A 17,562-nucleotide genomic window follows, 5' to 3' on the forward strand; every position below is an offset into this window, starting at 1 on the left:
ATTATTGACTGTGCTATGTACTAAATTTATGCAACATGATATTTGTCTCTATATCTTTTCTAAACACTTGTTAGTTATATACAGTAAGATAGAAAACATTGCAACTGATCAGGTTTTTTTATACTCACTCTTTGTAATTTATTCCAGCAATTTAGTTTATCCAGTTCATAAACATGTGTACACAAGGTCATACAGTAATTGCAACAAAATAAATAAATAATTGACAAAAATGAGCATTTACTTGCAGATGGTTTTCACGTTGTCCGTGCAACAGCCTCTGAAGACAATAATAAATAAACTAAAGAGCCTGTCCTGCATTGTCAAATGCAAAAAAGGAAAACCCCACACAGCAGATACACACCCACTGGTCTGGCTTCCAATAAACACAAGTTTGCCATTTACATTTAACTTCATATCTGAATTAAATTTTTATTTTCAACCAGAATTTGTTTCTGCTCTATGCAGCGTCCTTTAATGTGATCTGCTTGATACACATAATAATCAGAAGAAACAACAACATAATATACTGTCAATAATTTGATAATATCCTATACCACTAGTTAGTTTCCAGGTCTACATTGTCCTCTAGTGGTCAGGAGCATTTCTGTTAGATTTCAACTATTTTATTTAGCATTTTACTTGTAAATTTGATGATTAGATCCAGATCAAATTTTTCTGGAAATTAAAAAAAAACCGTGTCACATCTCTGTTGTTTCTCACTAGTGCTATTTTGCTTATAGTCTAAGAAATTGTGTTTGTAGGCATATTTTACTAGAACTGTTAACACAGATAGCACAGATAGGTTGGACACATCAATGCAGAACAGCCTGTGTTTATTAGTTTTTAAGTATTCTTATTATCATCACTGTAGCTGTTGTTGGTTTTGAACATGGTTTCATCATAGATCTGGATGAAATCTTTGTCAGGGCTGCACAAAGCTCAGCTGCACGTCTCCACGAATGTCCAGAACATCAATCTCCTCCAGATTAGTGTAGCGATGGCTGTAAGTGTGAGTTTGTTCACCATTGACAAACACCTCGTAACCCTGATGACTGCAGAAGATGGTGACCTGAAATGCATTCAAATCATTCAATTCTGCATGCTTTACAGATTTTTCCCTAATTGTACTGTACAGTCATTGCCCAGTGTATTTACAGTCATATCCACACTGTCCACTTGAATATCAATGGTACTTTCATAAAGTCAAATGTTTGCTTACTTGCAGCGGTTGTCCTATTTGAATTGGCATGAGCTCATAAATTTCCTCATCGCCCCATGTCCCATCCTCATAGCTGTTGCACACAACCACATTCTCATCAAAACGAGGACTGTAGTAAAACGCAATTCCGCTTTTGTGCCGTAGAAAAATCTCCATTCTGGGGAAAGAAGAGGAATGTTTTTCTGATCAGCTGGAAGCTGTCATGATTCAAAGATTATTTCAAACAGAAGGTGTTATTTTTGTTGTCAAACCCATTAGGATTGATGACTCCTTCAATGATGATGACTTTTCCAGACCGTAATCCACCATCAATGATGCTTTTGTATGGGACTTTCTGATTGTGGGTCAAAGTAATTAACAACATTTATAATATACTGCAACTGATTAGTAACTAATCAGTTCATTGTATTAGATATAAAAAAAAAAAAATACTGATTTTGACAATACTGAAAGTTAAATGCGTTTATGAGTGTTTTTTTTATTTTTTTTTTATAACATTCATTAAAAAAGTTCTGTATAAAACAGAAATATTTATCAAAGCACATAAGTAAGCCTTATAAAATTAACCAAAATCAAATTTTTTTTGGAACAGGGTGTCTAAACCTGTACCTGGAGATCAGAGTTTAGCTCCAACCCTAAGTAAACACAGCTGACGCAGCTAATCAAGGTCTTCAGAATCACTAGAACAGTGGTTCGCTTATCTAACGCACTCAGTTCACTTGCGTTCCAGTTCATTTATTTACGTCGGTTAAGGCTAGAAGGGATACAGCTGCGGCTACTGGGCATGCGCTCATCAATATAGCGTAATTTTTGTAACACTGTACAACAATAATTATTATTATTGTAAGGGGTAGGTTTAGGGTTGGGGTAGGTGTAGACGTTAATAAAACAATCTAATAGCTAGAAAATTAATTTCATTGTTAGTTGAAAACTAACTTTTACGTAAAAGTGGAACGCACTTCAAAATGGCAGCGGGGATTCCCCCGAGGGGAAGTGCTTAGGGAAGTTTGTGAGTGCGTGTCTAAAAGTGAAGTGGAACACAGCCATGGAGCTGATGATCTGAGTCAGGTGTGATAAATCAGGGAGATATGCGAAAGGTGGATCCCCGAGACCTGGAAGAACTAGACCAGACAAGTGTGTTGAAGCTGCTTGCAATCTAATAGCTAGAAAATTAATTTCATTGTTAGTTGAAAACTAACTTTTACGTAAAAGTGGAACGCACTTCAAAATGGCAGCGGGGATTCCCCCGAGGGGAAGTGCTTAGGGAAGTTTGTGAGTGCGTGTCTAAAAGTGAAGTGGAACACAGCCATGGAGCTGATGATCTGAGTCAGGTGTGATAAATCAGGGAGATATGCGAAAGGTGGATCCCCGAGACCTGGAAGAACTAGACCAGACAAGTGTGTTGAAGCTGCTTGCCCTCCAGGAGCAGGATCGGACAGCCCTGGTTTACACATGTCCGTTCTTTTCTAATCACACCGATATGCATCGAAGTGTTAAGAGCACTAAAAACGTCATCAAAGTGTTACAGAGATTCAATCTGTCACTAAACAAAATCTCTAAAGACCTCTAGGCCAACCGCACATTTCAGATGACTTACCAAAGATGCCGGAGGCACAGGATGATGGGGCTGTAAATTAAATGTGATATTTAGGACAGGAACACATTTAGTAGAATTTGGCTGTTAAATCAAAGTGACTTTAAAATAGCAAAATTACATTATGTGTGCCATTGTAGCACTCTACAACATAATAAAGGTGCTGTTTTAACAGTAAGGTGGTACTAAAACTGAGCTGATGTCCATCTGTCTCTCCAGTATATCAGCCATAAACTTAAAAAAGAAGTCTTTGTTACTAGTGCTTTGTGTGTGTGTGTGTGTTTTTAACCCCTTGTATCAGTATGTTGTCTATTTGAAAAAAAAAAAATTTGTACATTTACTGTATATTGTTTAAACTATGTACCTTTTTTTGTTAAATTGCATCTTCACCTTCCAGTGTCTTATATTTATTGTATTGCACGTGGTTCAGTCTGTATATAATGCTGTTGTATGGCTGTAATGTACATCAGTTTCCCTCACACGTTCAATAAAGAAGCTTCCAAGCTATTGAAATATCAAAACACAATGATATTGCTAATACTGGTATTTAAGTGTATATTTTTCTCACCTCAAGATACTGGAAAGTGATTAAACTAGGTCTGACCATTCCAGCCATACAGATTTTATCCACATGTGTCAATGGCATACGGTGCTTGAACTCAGAGAAGGGTTTCCCATTGGCACTTATCTAGAAAAAGCCAACAACACTGAGGTCATTTTTGACTGAAACTAATTTAGAAAAGCAAAAGTGCACGAGAGTGAATGACCTTGTATGAGCTCAGTGTGATGAGGATCTGCAGAGTAAACAAATGGCCTCTCGGGAAAGGAGTTGGAGCTTTGATTTCTTCATTTCCCCAAACGCCGTTCAAGCGGGAGTTGTGCACGATGTACCCACCACTGTTGTAGCGAGGGTTAAAGTGCAGAGCGACATCAGCTGCATTCTGAAGGTCCACGTGGAATCTGAAGAAGAAGAAGAAGAAAATAACTGCTGTAACATGTCAAACGCAGAATGGGAATGCAGGTGATGTATCAATGCATCAAAGTCTCAAGGGTATAAATATGTCCAGTTGTATGTGCAAACTGTTGCAAGTGTAAAACAAACAGTAAATAACTTTTTATATCTTTCTGGTAAAGCATTTTATAAATTATTGAAATTTTAACTTTAAAAATGCGACGGTCACACAACCCCATGACCAACTCACACAAACAATAACAGTATCCCGTTAGTCGTGTGATAAGAATATTAAAGTGTCATTGAAGATCTAATATGTAAACTAAACCGGATCTTTCCTTTACTCCTCCGGGCTCGGTGACACTTTATAATAACTAAAGGTTAATGACATTTGTAAGCATTTTGAACTTACCTGAAATAATGATTTGTTTGAACATTATCTAATGTTTAATACGTTTATTAGCAAACATTAACAAGCACATTATCTCACGTTTCTAACTCTTTGAATAAATATTTACTAATGATCCATTAAGCAGTATATAATGTTTGTTAATGCTGTATTAATGAAAGTTATTATAACGTGTTACCAAAGAGATTTACAAATAAATAGAATGAGATCCACAGATCTATTTTAGAGTTTCATAAAATTAATTTAACAAAGAAATAAAATGAAATCTGCAAATAAAAAATATATTCACATAAATATGTTTATGTCACAAACACAACTTTTCCTGGCATTCATTTGTGAATAGCGTTCTGTGCATTTGTAGATCGCTGTGCGCATTTATGGATTTTGAAACATTTCTAGCGTAAAGGCGCTGACAATCCATAAATGTGTGGACTCCTCCCACCATCTACTCAAGCCAATCAGATAACAGCCAAACTTTGCCGACCAATTTTTTATCTCATTTTATTTATTTGTGAATTCAATTCATGAAACTCTGAGTATTATTTGTGGATCTCATTCTATTTATTTTTCAATATGTTTAATTTATGTTAATCTCTTTACATTTATTTGTGGATCATAATCTATTTATTTGGAATTATGCAACAATACCTCCATAAACTTCAGTCAGTCGTGAAATGTTCAGTGTTGAGATACAAACTCACTGTTTTCTTATTTCATAGCATATACCTGCTTTTAAATCATAATTGATCATTTTACCCTGATATACTGAACAAAATCATAATTGTGCACCTCACAATGGACAATGCATTATTGTATGGTGTCAAAGCACTCAATATTATTCGTTTCTGTTATTCTCTTTTTGTTTCCCTCAAACTACCACCACACTCACACACACACACACACACACACACACACACACACACCTGATATCTTTTCCTGTAGTTCAAGGCTTTTCCTGTAGAGCACAGCTCAGTTTCAGTTTCACTCTTGCAGAAACACATCCGCATCTGAGTTTCTTTCGTACTGATCACACCTGAACGGACAGAAGGGTGTATAATCAGAGGTGTTTGATGATTTCCTGCTGAGCATTTCCATAATAGCAGAAGAAAACTTTGTATAGTACTTTATCTACCAACAAGAACAGAAAGTACGTTGTGCAAATATATTGCAAATGTAAATGATATAGTGTCTGACTTTTTGCAGTACGTTTTGAACTTGCTGTAAAACAAGGAACTATATACTGTATGTATATATATATATATATATATATGTATGTATCACGCTCTGCTCATCTGCTCATTAAAATCACAAACCCCAGTTTGGAAACCTTGATATAATGTTTAATGCACTTAATGTTGTTAATAACATAGTTTATTTCCATTTGTACTTTTATATCAATACGGTACACAATTATCCTATTTAAATCAATATGATAAACGAGTTAGGTCATAAGCAATCTAAAAATAATCAAAAAGTAGTCCTATTTTATCACCTCAAATGTGTAATGTAATGGTTTATGCTACTAACTATTTTTGCCGTGTAATTTGGAATCATTACTTGTAAGTAATCTACCCAGCACTGCTCATAGATCAGTATGAAATCTCTGTCAGGGCTGCACAAATGTCAACTCCACGTCTCCACTAACTTCCAAAACATCAATCTCCTCCAGTTTAGTGAAACGATGGCTGTAAGTGTGAGTTTGTTCACCATTCACAAACACCTTGTAATGATCATGACTGGAGAAAATGGTGACCTGGAATGCATATAGAAGACAAAGATGATTTTTCCCCAAACTCTACTGCATAGTCATTTTCCAGTGTATTTACAATCATATTCACCATTGTCCATCTGAATAAAGCATACGTTCATGAATCATAAAGTCATATGTTTGCTTACCTGCATCGGTTCCCCTCTTTTTAACAGCACAACTTCAGATCGTTCCTCATCGCCCCATGTCCCATCCTCATAGCTGTTGCACACAACCACATTCTCATCTAAACAGACACTGTAGTAAAATGCAATTCCGGTTTTGTGTCGTAGACTAATCTCCATTCTGTCACAGAAAGAAGAAGAAATTACTTATTTTAAAAACATCTCAGTTTCTGTGATCAGATGAAAGCTGGCATTATGTTATTTCAAGATGATTTATTATGTAAGCATATTATCTGTGAAAGAATGATATTGTCAAACCTGTTTCCCCCGGGATTGAGAAATCCTTGGATGATGAAGATCTTTCCAGGATGTACTCCTCCACAGAAGATGCTTTTATACGGGACCATCTGATTGTAATGAAATATATTTTTATATATCGCAATGTAATACTGTATAGCACATTAACTGCTTAGACCCTTGCCAACTTTACATAATACAATTATCTCCAACACTTAATAAAAAAGTATTTAAATCCTTAAAATAATGTATTTTAAGTGACAATTAAAAATATTAAATAGCATGTAGAGCTCTGGTCAAAAGAAACAATTTGTCAAAAAAAAAATCACAAATTAATCATCAGAAAGTTTATTTTTTTTTGTAAACCACACTGTTGTATCATTCGTGAATATAAATGCTTAAGAGCATCAAATAAGTAATGAAAGTGCTAGACAGATTCCACTCATTCACATACACATGTACACTCTTGATGTAGATGGCACAGAGTTATTAGAGATTCATGCAGATAAGCTGCCTACCGAAGATTTCAGATAACTTACAAAATATCCTGGAGGTGCAGCATAACGGGGCTGTAAATGGAGAAACAAAAAAAACAACAAAAACAGTATCGAAGTGGCAATACATGCATAAGAATAATATAGGTTTGGTTTAAAAACTGATAGGGACATGTTGCTTGGCAGGAAACAACCATTTCATCTGTAATACATACTTTTTGTGATCACTGTGAATATTGTCATAATATTGTTAACTGAATATTTATAATGTCTATTCTTTCTAATTTGGGGATTTTATTGTATTGTGTACGGTGTATATTCAAATGCAATACATTCTTCACCAGTGTCCAGTCTGTATTTAGTGTATCGTATGGCCTGCATAATGTTGTTATCTGACTGCTAATGCAGCCCAATTTCCCCCCACAAGATCAATAAAGAACCTTGATATATATCAAAATAAGAACAAATACACACTGATATTGGTATATACCTAATAGTGGTGAAGTGGTAAAGTACTTTTTTTTCTCACCACAGGATACTGGAAAGCAACTAAACTCAGTTCCACCATTCCACCAATGCAGATGCTGTCCACGTGGGAGAATGGCATACGGTGCTTGTACTCGGAGAAGGGTTTCCCATTGGTACTTATCTAGAAAAAAAAGCCAAAAACATTGGTTTATTGTCCTATCCAATAACAAGTAGGCCTGTAGTTCCATATTAATTATGAAATATGAAACAATGACCTTGTACGTTTCCTGGGTGACGAGGATCTGCAGAGCAAACATCTGGCCTCTCGGGAAGGGAGTTTCATACTTGCGTTCCTCTGAGCCCCAGTGACCATACTGGCAGGTGTTGTGCACAACGTATTCAGATCCTCCCGCATAGCGAGGGTTAAAGTGCAGAACAATATCAGACCCGTGCATGAGGTCCACCTGGAATCTGGAGAAAACAGAATCGAGAGAAGCAGAACAAAAGCTGTACATGTCAAATGCCAAAAGATATAGTTTAAGACAAAAACAAATAAACGCATTGCAGCTGATCTTCTATTTATAACCCTCAAGCTTGAACCAAGAAAGTTAGCATTTGCTTTGACTGTTACCCACCTGCTGGAATGTGGTGAAACTCGTCCACATACAGTAACAATCATGCCATCCAACAATCCTCCATGGATCGGTCTGCTGAATGTGACAGTCTGTGTGGAAGATTTTCATACCAGACCTCTCATAAAATGAGATTATTAACATTCTTATTATTCGGTAACACTTTACAATAAGCTTCATTAGTTAACATTAGTTAACTACTTTAGTTAACATGAACTAAGCATGAACAATACTTCTACAGCATTTATTAATCTTAGTTCATGTTTATGTCAACATTTTTAATGCATTATTAAAATCAAAAGTTGTGCTTGTTCACATTAGTTAATGCGCTGTGAATTAACATGAACTAACAATGAACAACTGTATTTTCAATAACTAACATTAACAAAGATTAATAAATACTGTAATAAATATATTGTTCATTGTTTGTTCATGTTAGTTAATACATTAACTAACATTAACTAATGGAACCTTATTGTAAAGTGTTACCTATTATTCTTATTATTCTTCTTATTAAGAATGTTAATGTTAACAGTTCATTTTGATAGTCCACTTGAGACATTTTACTAAGTATAAGTAACTTTGCAAGTACCTGTGAATGTCAACCTATTATACTGACCCTAACAGTCTACTAATACTCTGAGGAATTTGCTTTAAAAAACAAACAAAAAAAACAACGTATTTTTAAATAATTGGTCACTTACAGGGTTGAAAAATGGCAGTTGCTGAAACAGAGCCATTGTTTCCAAACTTGCTCTCCTCCTGCCTTACAAAATGTCCAGCATCTACAGTTTGGTTAATTTGACCGAAGGTTCACATTGTTAATGTGTAATGTTGGTGTATTTATTATGAGGCCCAAGTGCACCATTTCTGTTTTGTTTGCATATATTGATTGAAGAATAACACAAGCCCAAGTCAAGCATGCATATAATCCTGTATATAATCTTTATCTTCACTTGTGCTTTAAGATGTCTTCTCTTAAAACATAAAAATAGAGCAAAATTCAGGTACTCATATTGAATGATTTATTCAAGGTCTAACTTTCTGTTCGACTGTAAACATACTTCATGTCATGACCAACTCACATAAATAATGTTGTTAGAGAATACAGTTATTCATGTGATATTAACAAAGTATTGATTGTGACCGTTGATCAGGTTCATACTCTGATTCTTGAAGTCTGGGTGTCTAAACTATTTGATGCACTGATTCAGCATTTTCTGTGTACAATGTAATTTTGAAATCATTCATGTTATTCTGACACTGCTGGATCTCATGCTGTAATGTTGTAGAATTACTGTAATTCAATGACATCAAATTATTAACACATTACCCAATCATTTAGAGTTTGAATGAGATCAATCATATTATTATGTCTTCATCAATACATAAACAGCATCACGTGATCATATTTTTTGTGTTCTTCATAAACGCAGTTACAGCAGCCAGAGAAAAACTAATGTTAAAAAGCCAAGGCTCAAGAGCTGTTTCATCCTCCTCTGCTGAGATCTGGACAGATTTAATGTCTTCTTTTATTTCAGTTCATTTCATCTGAGGCTGTGGCTTGGAAATCACTTGTTCTTGTGTTTCTGCTCGTTTCTTCAATATTTTTATTTAATCATTCTAAACATCAGTTGATTGTATTTGACTGTTATTTCCATTAATGGTAAACATGTGGCACACTGTGCTGCCATGCATATCCCCGTTTTTTTTTTTTTTTTTATGCACTGGCAATTTATAGTCTATTAAATCACTCTCTGAAACTTCTGACCTCAATTAGCATCTTGTCTTGTGAGGTAAAGATTGAACCCTGAATGTAGTGTTTAGTTCCCATTTAGAGTAAATGATGTGCCTCTTCTGAATTTATTAAATGAGAATTATATTGTTCAATGTGTGTTTGTAAGAAAATATTTACTGAAGTTATGTCCTGTTTGCTGTACTCATATGTGACAGAAGAGTGTATTAAGAATGGTCTTTTCCTTCTGACAGAACAGAGTATAGTCCTTAAAAAAACACTGGCTCTTGTCTCTATGACAGCGTACTGCTGCATAACACTTTGTTTTGTTAACCTTAGAGGCCCTCAGGGAATGGGCTCTGGCAACAAAAACAGTATCGAAGTGGCAATACATGCATAAGAATAATATAGGTTTGGTTTAAAAACTGATAGGGACATGTTGCTTGGCAGGAAACAACCATTTCATCTGTAATACATACTTTTTGTGATCACTGTGAATATTGTCATAATATTGTTAACTGAATATTTATAATGTCTATTCTGTCTAATTTGGGGATTTTATTGTATTGTGTACGGTGTATATTCAAATGCAATACATTCTTCACCAGTGTCCAGTCTGTATTTAGTGTATCGTATGGCCTGCATAATGTTGTTATCTGACTGCTAATGCAGCCCAATTTTCCCCCACAAGATCAATAAAGAACCTTGATATATATCAAAATAAGAACAAATACACACTGATATTGGTATATACCTAATAGTGGTGAAGTGGTAAAGTACTTTTTTTTCTCACCACAGGATACTGGAAAGCAACTAAACTCAGTTCCACCATTCCACCAATGCAGATGCTGTCCACGTGGGAGAATGGCATACGGTGCTTGTACTCGGAGAAGGGTTTCCCATTGGTACTTATCTAGAAAAAAAAGCCAAAAACATTGGTTTATTGTCCTATCCAATAACAAGTAGGCCTGTAGTTCCATATTAATTATGAAATATGAAACAATGACCTTGTACGTTTCCTGGGTGACGAGGATCTGCAGAGCAAACATCTGGCCTCTCGGGAAGGGAGTTTCATACTTGCGTTCCTCTGAGCCCCAGTGACCATACTGGCAGGTGTTGTGCACAACGTATTCAGATCCTCCCGCATAGCGAGGGTTAAAGTGCAGAACAATATCAGACCCGTGCATGAGGTCCACCTGGAATCTGGAGAAAACAGAATCGAGAGAAGCAGAACAAAAGCTGTACATGTCAAATGCCAAAAGATATAGTTTAAGACAAAAACAAATAAACGCATTGCAGCTGATCTTCTATTTATAACCCTCAAGCTTGAACCAAGAAAGTTAGCATTTGCTTTGACTGTTACCCACCTGCTGGAATGTGGTGAAACTCGTCCACATACAGTAACAATCATGCCATCCAACAATCCTCCATGGATCGGTCTGCTGAATGTGACAGTCTGTGTGGAAGATTTTCATACCAGACCTCTCATAAAATGAGATTATTAACATTCTTATTATTCGGTAACACTTTACAATAAGCTTCATTAGTTAACATTAGTTAACTACTTTAGTTAACATGAACTAAGCATGAACAATACTTCTACAGCATTTATTAATCTTAGTTCATGTTTATGTCAACATTTTTAATGCATTATTAAAATCAAAAGTTGTGCTTGTTCACATTAGTTAATGCGCTGTGAATTAACATGAACTAACAATGAACAACTGTATTTTCAATAACTAACATTAACAAAGATTAATAAATACTGTAATAAATATATTGTTCATTGTTTGTTCATGTTAGTTAATACATTAACTAACATTAACTAATGGAACCTTATTGTAAAGTGTTACCTATTATTCTTATTATTCTTCTTATTAAGAATGTTAATGTTAACAGTTCATTTTGATAGTCCACTTGAGACATTTTACTAAGTATAAGTAACTTTGCAAGTACCTGTGAATGTCAACCTATTATACTGACCCTAACAGTCTACTAATACTCTGAGGAATTTGCTTTAAAAAACAAACAAAAAAAACAACGTATTTTTAAATAATTGGTCACTTACAGGGTTGAAAAATGGCAGTTGCTGAAACAGAGCCATTGTTTCCAAACTTGCTCTCCTCCTGCCTTACAAAATGTCCAGCATCTACAGTTTGGTTAATTTGACCGAAGGTTCACATTGTTAATGTGTAATGTTGGTGTATTTATTATGAGGCCCAAGTGCACCATTTCTGTTTTGTTTGCATATATTGATTGAAGAATAACACAAGCCCAAGTCAAGCATGCATATAATCCTGTATATAATCTTTATCTTCACTTGTGCTTTAAGATGTCTTCTCTTAAAACATAAAAATAGAGCAAAATTCAGGTACTCATATTGAATGATTTATTCAAGGTCTAACTTTCTGTTCGACTGTAAACATACTTCATGTCATGACCAACTCACATAAATAATGTTGTTAGAGAATACAGTTATTCATGTGATATTAACAAAGTATTGATTGTGACCGTTGATCAGGTTCATACTCTGATTCTTGAAGTCTGGGTGTCTAAACTATTTGATGCACTGATTCAGCATTTTCTGTGTACAATGTAATTTTGAAATCATTCATGTTATTCTGACACTGCTGGATCTCATGCTGTAATGTTGTAGAATTACTGTAATTCAATGACATCAAATTATTAACACATTACCCAATCATTTAGAGTTTGAATGAGATCAATCATATTATTATGTCTTCATCAATACATAAACAGCATCACGTGATCATATTTTTTGTGTTCTTCATAAACGCAGTTACAGCAGCCAGAGAAAAACTAATGTTAAAAAGCCAAGGCTCAAGAGCTGTTTCATCCTCCTCTGCTGAGATCTGGACAGATTTAATGTCTTCTTTTATTTCAGTTCATTTCATCTGAGGCTGTGGCTTGGAAATCACTTGTTCTTGTGTTTCTGCTCGTTTCTTCAATATTTTTATTTAATCATTCTAAACATCAGTTGATTGTATTTGACTGTTATTTCCATTAATGGTAAACATGTGGCACACTGTGCTGCCATGCATATCACCGTTTTTTTTTTTTTTTTTATGCACTGGCAATTTATAGTCTATTAAATCACTCTCTGAAACTTCTGACCTCAATTAGCATCTTGTCTTGTGAGGTAAAGATTGAACCCTGAATGTAGTGTTTAGTTCCCATTTAGAGTAAATGATGTGCCTCTTCTGAATTTATTAAATGAGAATTATATTGTTCAATGTGTGTTTGTAAGAAAATATTTACTGAAGTTATGTCCTGTTTGCTGTACTCATATGTGACAGAAGAGTGTATTAAGAATGGTCTTTTCCTTCTGACAGAACAGAGTATAGTCCTTAAAAAAACACTGGCTCTTGTCTCTATGACAGCGTACTGCTGCATAACACTTTGTTTTGTTAACCTTAGAGGCCCTCAGGGAATGGGCTCTGGCACAATGACTTACAAGAACAGCCTCCATTTACATGAAACAGCATTACTGTTGCTTTGGGCATAGTTTTGCATGCTAGTTTCAGGTGAATGGGAAATGCAAATTTGTATTACCTTTAGGTTTATATATATATATACACCGTACGACCTCTCCTCATCACTCAGTAGCACATCACTTTCAGACAAGGGGTCAGAGATTAATGGAAATGTATACAAACATCAATTAAGTTTTCTTATTAATCTTTATGAATGTGCTTAAAAGTGACTCCTTGTGTTAGCAAAATTATATTTTGTTAAAACAAATATGTCATTACAATTGCATGCTTAAAATTTAATTGTGAATTACAAAATATGTATATTGTTAATGAATGTATTTCCAGTGATTATATTCATTAATAGCAATACTCATTTTACAAAAGAATAAGCAGAATGAAGAAGCAGTCGAGCAGCAGACGAGGACAGCAGTTTGTAAGTTTGTTAGCAGTTTGTTTTGTCTTGTTTCTCATTAGATTTCAGCGCGGTTGTCGTTGCTAGGAAACATTGTTTGACTGTTTTACAGTGGAAAATACATGCTCAAGTCGCTTTTGTTCTTGAGCGTATCACAGGACTTTCAGTTTTGGTTTACTAAATAGTAAGGCGTGGCCAAAGCCAGTAAAAGTACTTATTTACCTGTTTGGAAGCACTTGTTAGAAGAAGCAGTCGATCAGCAGAAGAGGACAGCAGTTTGTAAGTGTTTTGTCTTGTTTTCTCATTAGATTTCAGCACGGTTGTCGTTGCTAGGAAACATTGTTTCACTTACTGTGTTTTACCCAGTGCTTGAAGTGGGCCGGTGTTATGGATCGAGTGGGGATCGTGTTAACTACACTCTTAAAAATAAAGGTGCTTCACGATGCCATAGAATAACCTTTTTGTCTAAATGGTTCCATAAAAACCTTTAACATCTGAAGAACCTTTCTGTTTCACAAAAGGTTCTTTGTGGTGAAAAAAGGTTCTTCAGATTATAAAAAGGTAAGAAAGAGATGGTTCTTTAAAGAACCTTTGACTGAATGCTTCTTTGTGGAACCAAAAATGGTTTTCTCTGGCATCGCTTGAAGAACCTTTTGAAGCACCTTTATTTTTAAGAGTGTAGGGACATGCGTGTGCACACAAATAGTTTTACTTGAGTTTCCGGCAGCAGATGTTAGACCGCCACAGATTCATCACAGGGAATTTTCAACGGAACAGATTTCAAAGCTTTCTACATTATTTGTGAATGTTTGTATTGTAGCGTCTGGACCAATCAAACACACAATATATATTTTGTTTTTATATTTAACAAATACTCTGTAACCCCCCTCAGTTAACAAGCCATACGAGGACCCATGAACCCTTCCCCCCGGAATGCGTAACACCCCAGGAAGTCGAACAGGCCTCTTTTACAAAGGTGTGTTTGAACTAAGAATCTGACATATCCCTAAAGGTGTAGATCTGTTGAATATACATGCAAATGGTTCCATAAAATTCATTCCTTATGCCTCTTTCCGTACTGAGTTAAACTTTAACCCTTTCCTATACCAACTGTATGTGTGTGTGTGTGTGTGTGTGTGTGTATGTTAGACCAGTTTATGTGTGTATGTAGGATGTTAGACCAGTTTATGTGTTTATGTAGTATGTTAGACTAGGTTAAGTGTTTATGTAGTTAATAAAACTTTACTTGTATCACACTTGACGTGTTCATTGTTTGCTCATAACCGGAGTCACTAATCATGCAGATTTACGTTACAAGCTTTTGTAGAATGGTACAGTAAGAAAGTTATTTCCCTTGACCAGAAAATTAACGTTCTTAGAATTGACAAGACAGTTGACCCTGAGAGGTCAGCTAAATATCTACAGCGGATCTAAAATATTCATAATTAATCATAACTAGTTATGGTTAATTATTCATATTTCCCATGAGCTGATTCGCTACAGTATATTGGACTCTGTTGTTTCCCTTGTTGATGTCCCAATGTATCAGACGCTGTTTAAGGGAAGTTTTAATGCATTTTCATGTTGCATCTCACAGACCACGTCCAGATTATTTAGGCTACATTCGTTTCAATGTGTGTTTTTTTTCTTTTCTTTTTTTTTCTAATGACAATTGTAAATGCATTAAATAAGGTGTAGGAAGTCAGCCCTAGGCCCATATGCAAAAAATTTGTATGGGCCCCCCCAAACATTATTGGCTCCAACTCGGTAAACTTATTGTTGATTTTTCTGAAGTGATTAACCTTACCTGTATTCACAAGCTGTTTTATTTACATTATAAATGCTTGGAAATAATATTTAACGTTTTCAAGTCCATTCATCATTTGTAGCATGCAAGCCACCCAATAATCACAATACGTTTTGTGCTTTGTTACTTGTATTAAAACACAAAGTGTCAGCCTTCTGTCAACTTTATAATAAAATACTATAAACAATAAATATGTTTTTACGCTTCTAAATTTGTAGTGAGATAACTATAGTCGTCTCGGTTCTAGCAGCATGTGAATCAATTATATTTTCATCTTTAATATTTGCAGCACGAAATAAACATGAATAAATATTTGAATGCATGTTGAAAAAATCAGAACAATTTAATACAAATGAATGTTTCATGAAATCGATCAATTAGAGTTGCAAAAAACGTCAATAAGCCTACCTTTTATTGCTGTTTTTTATGTTAAATGTGAAGAATGACAGGTTGGATGCCACATACTTTTTATTTATTTATTTATTGATTGATTGATTGATTGATTGATTGATTGATTGATTGGCGGAGTATAGGTGGAATTCTCACATTAACTTCACGCAATAGGCCTATAACCTGATTTTATTATCGTAATTTTGACTTCATTCTTAAAATATTATGATGTTAATCTTATTTTTCAACATGGTACTAAAATGCCGCCATAGGCTATTTGTACTGCATGCAAACACACTCTTGGCACAGAAGCCCAAAAAACTAAAAAATAAATAAATAAAATACTAAGGAGATATTTGAATTATTTATTAATGAACTAGTATTTTCTGAGTCAGTGTCACAAGATGAAGTTGACGATCCTGACTCATCTCCTCAGGATGCGCACCTTTAGAAAGAAATACATCTTTATGGATTAGCCTATATAATGAAATAGTTTTGTTTTCTATTTGAATTAGTTCATTTCAAAGTATTTAAAGCATTCTATTAGATATATTTATGCCTGTGAGGAGGCAAGTATTCGCTGAGTTTCGGTTCATCATTGTGAAGCGCTCCTGCTCAAGACCAAGATGACAAAAAGTGCATTTGTTTGTTGTCTTGAATTGAACAACTTGAATTTAACAAACATAAAATGTTTCAAACATATTTCTAAATTAACTTAATAAAGAAACGAAAAGAAATATAACCACTTTGCCATTAAAAAACAAAACTGGACTAGCCTATTTGCTGCAATAGCAGCTGTGTAAAGGGGAAGAAAGAGAGAGAGAGAAAAAAGACATGGGCTCGGGTCAGACTCAGGCCGAGAATATTCTTATAAGCTGTCGGAAGGGCCTGGCCCGTGCAGGGCTCTATTCATTCCCTCGTTTCAATGAAAGGTTCCCCCTTGGCTTGGCGGGCCCACAATACGCCCATATGCATCTGCATACCCTGCATTCAAGATGCTACTCCCCTGGACTGCAGAAAGATACTAACTTTTCAATCTGCTAAGTTACTGACTTTATCTGCTGTTAAAAATGAGCCATCCATTTATCATATCATCATGCAAAACTAAGAATTAGAATCATTGTAATGTGACGATCAAATATAGGTGCGAGCGGGCGGATAATTTGAAGCAGAGGACTCGGGTGAAGTTTGAGCTCATCCGCGCATCTCTACACTACACTGACCTGGGTCGCCAGTAGCAAACAATGGAGTGTGCTCTGCTGGAGAAACTAAGTAATTACACCATTCAGAAGCATTTAATCTGCATTATATGTTCTGTAAAAAAAAATAATAATAATATCGGAGGCATATCGGCGGTATATTCGCTGATACCGATATATCGGCGACAGGCTCATATCGGCCGATAATATCGGCTAAACAATATCGGTTGGGCTCTAATGAATATGCACTAAATATACATCCCAGACACCAGGATTCATCAAGAATCTTCACAGCAGATGCTTCTATCATTTTATTTTCAATTTGTATTTTTTGCTGTTCATTGCAACTTGTAATCTCAGTAAAATTTCATGATCACAAATTGTTGTTAGTTTGTAGTGAAGTGAAGGTTGCATTTTAACCACTTTTAACCAGTAACTTAATGTTATGTATATTGACATTATTTATTTCTAAAAATGCTCTGTATTTTTGACATCTGTGATGCTATTTGAACCAGAATAACAAAGGTTACATCCATCTCTCACAACTGATGTGCAATTTCATTTTAGAAAGAAAAATGACTCCTTTGA

General features: G+C 35.1%; 3 protein-coding genes across 5 annotated transcripts; all 3 read right to left on the bottom strand.

The window, feature by feature from the left end:
* Positions 1-816: 816 nt before the first annotated feature.
* Positions 817-4,202, bottom strand: LOC107573696 (galectin-9C-like). Its single transcript, XM_016260142.1, has 7 exons — positions 4,178-4,202; positions 3,581-3,798; positions 3,382-3,501; positions 2,817-2,846; positions 1,471-1,553; positions 1,220-1,376; positions 817-1,069 (listed from the first exon to the last, which is right to left on the bottom strand). The coding sequence occupies exons 1-7, from the start codon at positions 4,200-4,202 to the stop codon at positions 923-925; spliced, it is 780 nt and encodes a 259-aa protein (XP_016115628.1). The 3' UTR covers positions 817-922.
* An 881-nt stretch (positions 4,203-5,083) lies between these two features.
* LOC107573698 (galectin-9-like) lies at positions 5,084-8,754 on the bottom strand. Of its 3 annotated transcripts, none has more exons than XM_016260146.1 (9): positions 8,642-8,754; positions 7,941-8,029; positions 7,581-7,776; positions 7,367-7,486; positions 6,883-6,912; positions 6,365-6,453; positions 6,071-6,227; positions 5,895-5,927; positions 5,084-5,207 (listed from the first exon to the last, which is right to left on the bottom strand). In XM_016260146.1, exons 1-9 carry the CDS (start codon positions 8,675-8,677, stop codon positions 5,202-5,204), a joined length of 756 nt encoding a protein of 251 aa, XP_016115632.1. In that variant the 5' UTR covers positions 8,678-8,754; the 3' UTR covers positions 5,084-5,201. The 3 variants fall into 3 exon arrangements, with proteins under 3 accessions (XP_016115632.1, XP_016115631.1, XP_016115630.1); XM_016260145.1 differs by having other exon boundaries at positions 5,732-5,927; XM_016260144.1 differs by lacking the exon at positions 5,084-5,207 and having other exon boundaries at positions 5,677-5,927; positions 8,642-8,753.
* Positions 8,755-10,359: 1,605 nt separating this feature from the next.
* On the bottom strand, positions 10,360-11,820 carry LOC107573700 (galectin-9-like). The gene is made up of 4 exons (XM_016260147.1): positions 11,741-11,820; positions 11,040-11,128; positions 10,680-10,875; positions 10,360-10,585 (listed from the first exon to the last, which is right to left on the bottom strand). Exons 1-4 carry the CDS (start codon positions 11,774-11,776, stop codon positions 10,427-10,429), a joined length of 480 nt encoding a protein of 159 aa, XP_016115633.1. The 5' UTR covers positions 11,777-11,820; the 3' UTR covers positions 10,360-10,426.
* Positions 11,821-17,562: the final 5,742 nt, after the last annotated feature.

The sequence above is a fragment of the Sinocyclocheilus grahami genome, unplaced genomic scaffold, assembly GCF_001515645.1.
Source record: "Sinocyclocheilus grahami isolate Dianchi unplaced genomic scaffold, SAMN03320097.WGS_v1.1 scaffold2010.1, whole genome shotgun sequence".
Classification (NCBI taxonomy): Eukaryota; Metazoa; Chordata; class Actinopteri; order Cypriniformes; family Cyprinidae; genus Sinocyclocheilus; species Sinocyclocheilus grahami.